Source organism: Crocuta crocuta, unplaced genomic scaffold (genome assembly GCF_008692635.1).
Source record: "Crocuta crocuta isolate KB4526 unplaced genomic scaffold, BGI_CrCroc_1.0 scaffold533, whole genome shotgun sequence".
NCBI classification, from domain to species: domain Eukaryota; kingdom Metazoa; phylum Chordata; class Mammalia; order Carnivora; family Hyaenidae; genus Crocuta; species Crocuta crocuta.
Genome location: NW_027533086.1, coordinates 48,386 through 56,631, shown reverse-complemented (window position 1 = coordinate 56,631; position 8,246 = coordinate 48,386). Strand labels below are relative to the sequence as shown.

At 38.4% G+C, this 8,246-nt stretch overlaps 1 protein-coding gene across 1 annotated transcript in view; it reads right to left on the bottom strand.

Moving 5' to 3' along the window:
• Positions 1–2,127: 2,127 nt before the first annotated feature.
• Positions 2,128–8,246, bottom strand: part of LOC144216567 (phosphorylase b kinase regulatory subunit alpha, skeletal muscle isoform) — a gene marked incomplete at its 3' end in the record, with an annotated part of 36,180 nt that continues 30,061 nt past the window's right edge. The window contains exons 11-13 of the mRNA XM_077745971.1: positions 5,261–5,356; positions 4,013–4,120; positions 2,128–2,262 (exon numbers count right to left, since the gene is read on the bottom strand). Of these exons, the coding sequence (XP_077602097.1) occupies positions 2,128–2,262; positions 4,013–4,120; positions 5,261–5,356 (339 nt within the window). The remainder of the gene's footprint in view (positions 2,263–4,012; positions 4,121–5,260; positions 5,357–8,246) is intronic.

Below are 8,246 nucleotides of genomic sequence, written 5' to 3'. Positions count from 1 at the left end.
TAAAAAAATTAAAAAAATTAAAAATAAAAATTAGTTTCCAGAAATTCTATTAAATAAAAAAAATATATCACTTAGGAAAAAAAAAGGAAATCCAAATCAAAATTACAATGAGATAGCACCTCACACCTGCCTGAGTGGCTAAAAGCAAAAACATAAGGAACAAGTTGTCAAGGATGTGAAGAAAAAGCATCCATCTTTCACTGTTGGTGGGAATGCCAACTGGTACAGCCACTATGGGAAACAGTATGGAGGTTCCTCAAAAAGTTAAAAATAAGACTGCCTTTTGACCCAGCAATTGCACTACTAGGTATTTACTGAAAGGATACAAAACTACTGATTCAAAGGAACACATACACCCCAATGTTTACAGCAGCACTATCAACAATAGCTAGATTATGGAAGCAGCCCAAATGTCCACAGACAGATGAATGGATAAAGAAGATGTGATGTACATATACAATGGAATATTATCCAGACATAAAAAGGATGAAATCTTGCCATTTGCAACAACATGGATGGAGCTAGGGACTATAATGCTAAGTGAAATAAACCAGTCAGAGAAAGACAAATACCATATGATTCCACTCATAGTGAAACTTAAAAAATAAAACAAAAAGCAAAGGAAGAAAAGAGAGTGAGGGACAAAATAAGAAATAGCCTCTTAACTATAGAAAATAATTTGATGGTTACCAGAGGAGTAGTGTGGATGAATGGGTGAAATAGGTGATAGGGATTAAAGAGTACACTTACCATGATGAGCATTGAGTAATGTATAGAATTGTTAAACCACTGTATTGTACATCTGATCCTAATATAACATTGAATGTTAACTATACTTGAATTAAAATAAAAAGCCTAATAGAAAAAGAAAATGCAGATGGCAAGACTAATGTGGGGTTAGAGTTGTAGTGTACTGGTGATTATGCTTTTTAAATGATCAACAAATAGGTAGGGAAGAACAGACTGGAAGAAAATAGAGACAAATGTCATAGGGAGAAAAAAAACACTGATATAATATGTAGCTATGACCATAAACTGGGTTTTTTTGGAATTGAAGATATGAGGTGGGATCATTCTAAAGTTTGGTCCTCAAAATGAGTGGGTAACATAGAGGTGGAGAGAAAGGTCCCTAGGGTTATGGATACCCAAGAATTTTGAGGCTAAAATGCCAGATGGCACTTACTGTGATGCTGAAATCTAGCACTATGGCAGGAGTTGGGGAAGAGGAGGAAGGCTGTAAGTTAAGTGAATGAATTAGAGAACCAGGAGATCAACAGAGCCAGTTGGCATAAGCCTCAAAGGAGAACAGAGTTTCTCATGGGAAGGGAAGAGGAAACTATACAGGATTATTTCCCATATAGAGTCAACCTGAAAGTCAAGTGACTGGAGACATTTCATAGGAGCTTAGTACCACACTTGATTGTGTTCTTGGAGAGTCAAAAACCACCTGAAGCTTTCTACCCTAGCTAGGGAACTAGAATGATAGTGAGGTCATTAAAAGAGATAAGGAAGGTGGAAAGATCTGCTTTTCATGGGAAAGGTGAAAGAATGGTGAAAGAATGCAGAAAGAAGAGGTCAGTTTTGCATTAGAATTATAAGTGGTAAAGATGTTTTATAGATACTGGGGCTAGAATTCTGAAAATGTCTATAGAGTTTAGCCCAGTGTTTTACATAGAGTAGATACTTCAAAATTTACGTTGATTGTTAGGAATAAAAAAATAAAGGTTTCCAGTATTCTCCAATGAGGGAATAGTTGGAATCATGGAAGCAAATTTACTATGAAGGAGGCAACACTAGCAAACTAATAGAGTGTAAATACAGAAAGACAATAGTATAAGACTAAGTACACAACCATTAAAAGGGTATGAGAAGAAAGGAGTACTAACAGAAAAAGCACACAGGGAATGTTCAGAAAGAAAGTGGAAATAATCAGGAGGCTACAATATCATGACGATGAAAAGACTTCCTAGAAGTAAGGAGTGGTTAAGAATGTCAAATAACATCATTTATTAAGCATTTGTTCATGATTAAGATTAATAGCAATCTTGAAACCAAACAGAATCAAGTTAACTGTATACTTTTTGATGCTGAACAAAACACATGATAAACAATAAAGCCATCATTTACTGGTTCAAAACAGATCTTTAATATAAAGTTTTTCTGCTGGGAATAAGAATCCATACCTTGAACCACAACATCTGGCTTTGGTACAGTAGAAAACCTTCGATTCAGGGGATCAATTTCTCCAGGAGCTAAAAATCCCTAAAGAAAGACCATAAAAAGATAGATTATTACATCTCAACCAAGAAGCTAATTTTTTCTTTGGCAGATAAATAATTTATTTGCACAAGTTCCCTAAATTCATGCTTTTTCCACTACAGCCTTTCAGGGGATTAAACAGCTAATGTTTGAGGAGAAACAACACACCAGTGCCAAAACCTCACATCATAACATGTGATAGGCAGGTATGGAAAGAAAACAAATACCTTCACTATATATAAAAAATGTTTGAACTTCTGAATTCACATTCAAATTAATTTCATCTGGAATTAACTCCTAGTGGTGGCCACAAGTTCTTTGTTGGAAATAGATGGGCAATAATGATAAGCATAAAGTTTTTTAGTTACACCTCTACCTTCTCTGGATGTATATAATCAAACCATAGTGATTATCAATAATTTAAATCTTGTTTTCTCATTTATTCATGTGAATACTTTCTGCTCAGCAGATATCTTTTGATTTGAATTTGTCCTTGCTGAAATGGGATAAATTCACCCATTTTGCCCTTAAAAACACCATTCATTTCCTCCTTTTTCACAGCATTTAATTTATGTATAGCACTGAATGAGAAAGCCATCAGGTAAGGATTATTTTAAATAAATCTTTCTCTCATTATTGCTACCTTCTTCATAATATCAACTAAAGATAATCAAACCTTTATGCTGTACACTTGAAACTCACATGGATGTATGTCAATTATAGGTCAATAAATCTGAGGAAAAAAATAGAACAAAAACAGCTATAGNATGTATGTATGTTCATTATAGGTCAATGAAACTGAGGAAAAAAATAGAACAAAAACAGCTATAGAAAATAGTCATGTATAAACAGGTCAAAAAGACTGGCTCAGAAAGGATAGCTAAGTCCCACCTCAGGNGAAACATTACCACAGCTCAAAATATCAAAAATAAGCTGGATATAAAGTACAAAATTCCCAAGTGCTACATTAAAGAGCTGTTTCAACAGGATTTAACATTAAAAAAAACATTTAAAGGGCCCCTTAACAAAAAAACAAACAATAAATTTTTTAAAACTATGATGTTCCTCGGCACCTGGGTGGCACAGTTGGTTTAACGTTGGACTCTTGATCTTGGCTCAGGTCATGATCTCAAAGTTCGTGAGTCTGAGCCTCACATTGGGCTCTGTGCTGACAGTGAGGAGCCTGCTTGGGATTCTCTCTCTTCCTCTCTCTCTCTGTCTCTCTCTCTGCCTCTTCCCTGCTTTCTCTCTCTCTCTCTCTCTCAAATTAAAGAAATAAATTAAAAAAAAACCTGTGATGTTCCAAAACACTTGTCATGTTGCCCAAGATTATCTTAAAAGCTTACTCAATTAAATAATGAAACATCATATTACTTGGAAAAGTTAGTACTTAAATCTATTATCAGTCAACATTACTATCTAAGAACAAGTGCATTCATTAGTCACCAGGCAAGGCACTAGGGGAGTGTTTTGAAAGAGTAAGATCTAGGCACCGATCTCAGAGCAGCTCCAAGTACAGTGCCAAGGTAGTAAGCCCTAGGCAGTATGAAAGACATGATTGCCAGGGGTAAAGATTTTTGTCAAAGATTGGCCATATTCCCACTCTCAGGACCTGACCTAGAGGAACATATATAATTAAGGCAGAATATAAAAGGCAAAAGGTATATCCAGACTTAATTAGCTACTCACAAATCTGATTCTCACAGTGACTTAAGCAGAAAAAAAGTGAAAAAGCCTTGATGCTTCCCCTTACCTCTGCCATCAAGCTTCCTAAGATGTAGAGAGACTGACCCCACATATGGGGCAACTTGCCCATGGGGACTCGGTCCACAGTGTGAGGATTTTGATATTCTTCATCAACCTAAAAGAAAAGATAAAGAAGCCACACAAAAGGTAATAGAAGGTTAAAGATACTGGATAACAAAAGGGCTGACTCTGGATTGTGACTCATACCCTATAAACCAGTTACATATGCAATACACCAAAAAGTCAAGCACTGTGACTACAATCTAAGGAAGTGCTCCTCTAAATTTTTTTAAACGTTTGTTTATTTTTGAGAGAAAGAGAGAGACAGAGACAGAGTGTAAATGAGGGAGGGGCAGAGAGAGGGAGACACAGAGTCCGAAGTAGCTCAGGCTCTGAGCCCAATGCAGGCCTCGAACCCATGAACCGCGAGATCACGACCTGAGCTGAGGTCTGACACTTAGCTGATTGAGCCACCAAGGCACCCCAGGAAGTGCTCCTCTAAATGTAGGTACATACAAATCACCTGAGGATCTTATCCAAAGGCAGATTCTGACCTAGAAGGTATGAAAGAAAGCTTTCAGATGGTGCTGCTGATGTTACTAGAAGTTTATTCCATCCATCCCCCCCAGAATGGAAGACTGCAACCGTCCCATGCCTAATGCTCCTTTGTAATGAAAAAGAGGAACAATGGTACTCCCGACTGGCATGGTGGAAAACGGAGACATACTTCATTTTCCAAGCCTGATCTACTCAAACAATCCCATATTACCGGCCTCAAAATAGAGAATACCAAATCCTGACAGTTCACACAGAACATCATTCTACTTCTGCCTACTGATCTCCATATCATTCTCAACCTTAAGGTTTGGTCTTTAAAAATAAAGCAACTTCTGGGGGTGCCTGAGTAGCTCAGTTGGTTAAGTGTCCACCTTTGGATCAGGTCATGATCTCCTGGTTTGTGAGTTCGAGGCCCCGCATCAGGCTCTCTGCTCTCAGTGCAAAGCCTGCTTTTTTCCTGTCTCCCTCTCTCTCTGTCCCTCCCCCGTCATGCTCTCTCTCTCAAAAATGAAAATAAACATTAAAAATTTATTTTCAAAGGAGTTAAATATTTTTATCATCTTATACCTAAAGACAAATTTTTAGAACATGAAAATCAGAAAATTAAAAATGGTTTGGCTCAAATGAAGCAGTCCTGTGGAGGCACTGCTCATCTTCTCTCAGCTCCGTGTTATAGCACTGCACTTGGCCAGCTCACCTTGTCTGGAGGAACACTGTATAGCTCTGGCAAAAGTGGGACTCCATTTTTGCCCTTGATGAGGACAGCTTCAAGAGCCTCTCTGTATTCTTGAACCTGTAAATAAAACAAAGGGAGAAATAAGTTTATAGAGTGTTCCCTTTGGGGATCTTAGGGAGGGTTGTAGGCAAAGAGGGTCCTACCGCAAAGGAGAATATCCACCCAGTAAAATGGAGAAGAAAGGAAAGTAGCATTTGACAAATGCTTATTGCAGGCCAGATACTATGCTAGTTTTGTGTACTTGAGCACATTTAATTTTTATAACCATCCTAGGAGGTATATGCAGTTAAAAGCCTTTTTACTGAAAAGTGAATGCTCAAAGAGGTTATAAACTTGTGGAAGATCACACAAAAAGTGTAGGGTTGAGCCCAGATTTGAGCCCAAGTCAGCCTGTCTCCACAGGCCTGTTTTGATCTACTATGTACTATTCTAAACATAGCTCCTTGACTTTACATGTACTGGCTTTTAAAACTGTACTTTAGGGGCCCCTGGGTGGCTTAGTTGGTTAAGCATCCAACTTCAGCTCAGGTCATGATCTCACGGTTCTTGAGTTTGAGTCCTGCATTGGGCTCTGTGTTGACAGCTTGGAGCCTGGAGACTGTTCAGATTCTGTATCTCCCTCTCTCTCTGCCCCTCTACTGTTCATGCTCTGTATCTTTTTTTCTCAAAAATAAATAAACTTTAAAAGTATTAAAAAACTCTGTTTTACCTGCTGAACTTTCTATCATAGTGAAGCTCACATTTTTTTGATTAATAATTTGTGGTAGACTAGTAATACCTAAAAACCAAACAAGACAAAACAGACAAAAAAAAACACACCATGATAATTTATGGTGGAAAAAAGTCAGTTCTGCTATAACAGTTGTTTTGCAAACACAAATTTATTCTGATGCATTTGATATATTAGGGAACAATTTGAGTGTAACATAAATTTGACATTTGCTTACGCACAATTGTGAGAGCGTACACTCAGCTGAACTGAGCTGTGTAAGAATACACACATGCACACATCTCAGGAGGGAAATAGAACCACACTCATCCACGTTTTGTGTTACAACTTTCTGTCCAATTTCAGATAATGCTCCTTCTACCTCTTCATAATAACTCCTGGCCACCCTAGCTACATGACTCTGTGCTTTTCCGTTTCTTTAATTTCCTCCCCTTTCTTCACAGTTTATTTTTTTATTTTTTTAAACCCTCATCATATTAATATTCATTTTTTTCTGATTTGTGTATCTTTATTTCATTTTATTACCTAATTTTCTTTCATAGTTGTCAAGTTGGTTTCCATATAACACCCAGTGCTCATCCCAAGTGCCCTCCTCCATGCCCATCACTCTCCTTCTCCTCTCTCACCCCCATCAGCCCACAGTTTGTTCTCAGTATTCAAGAGTCTCTCATGGTTTGCCTCCCTCCCTCTCCCCAACTATTTTTCCCCTTCTCCTCCCCCATGGTCCTCTATTAAGTCTCTCCTAATCCTCCTATAAGTGGAAGCATATGGTATCTGTCTTTCTCTNCATTATTGTGCTATCTTTCTTGTTCTCTTCTTCTGGCACACAGGGTGATGGGCATGGGAGCTCAGCAGGTCAGCTGGCAGGAACATGGGTGCACATGTCCATGAGCAAACCTTAGGTCTTTTTCAGGGTACAAGTGCCATATTTATTGTGGTATTAATGTATTTCTTAACCATTTACCATGCATAAATTTACAATACTGTGTTTATTAGGTTCTTATTGTTTTTGAAATTTTTTAAATGTTTATTTTATTTTATTTATTATTTTTTAAAAATATTTATTTTTGAGAGAGAAAGACAGGGCATGAGTGGGAAAGGGACAGAGAGAGAGGAAGATACAGAATCTNGAGATCATGACCTAAGCGAAAGTCGGACGCCCAACCGACTAAGCCACCCAGGCGCCCCATTTTATTTATTATTTTTTTTATGTTTCATTTATTTTTGAGAGAAAGAGAGACAGAGTGTGAGCAGGGGAGGGGCAGAAGCAGAAGGAGACACAGAATATAAAACAGGTTCCAAGCTCTAAGCTGTCAGCCCAGAGCCCGACGTGGGGATTGAACTCACAGACCACGAGATCATGACTTGAGCTGAAGTCGGACACTTAACTGACTGAGCCGCCCAGGTGCCCACTGTTTATTTTATTTTTGAGAGAGAGAGAGAGAGAGAGCGAGCACACAAGCTTGAGTGGGGGAGGGGCAGACAGAGAGGGAGATACAGAATCTGAAGCTGGCCCAGGACTCCAAGCTGTCAGCAGAGAGCCTGGTGTGGGGCTTGAACCCATGAACTGTGAGATTATGATCTGAGCTGAAGTCAGACACTTAACTGACTGAGTCACCAAGGGACCCCGGGTTCCTTTTGCTTTGTATGTATTTCTGACAAACTTTTTAAGTGTTGTGTCCCAACCTCCTTTTCCCATGAGCCCTATAGATTTATTTCTCAAATATGCAGANATACTATTAACACAAAGATCCCAAACTGCCTCTTTTTTTTTGATGTTTATTTATTTTTGCAAGAGAGACAGAATGTGAGAAGGGAAGGTGCAGAAAGAGAGGTAGACACAGAATCCTAAGGAGGCTCCAGTGTCTGAGCAGTCAGCACAGAGCCTGATATGGGGCTCAAACTCACGAACTGTGAGATCATGACCTGAGCCGAAGTCAGATGCTTAACCGACTGTGCCACCCAGGTGCCCCTGACTTCCCTTGTTCTTATGACACATCTTCATCTGTGAAATTAAAAAAAAAAAAAACTTTAGGGATATATTCTTCTAAGAACAAAAAACTATTTCCATTGTATACAGAGAAACTGAAGAAGTCAATGACTATACTTGGACTACTTACAAGTTACTAAGGAAGCCAGAAAAAAAGAAAGAATTCAGGTCTCCCAACTCTTTTTTTTTTTTTCCTCCACAGAGTCCCAAATATCTGATGTGCTTTG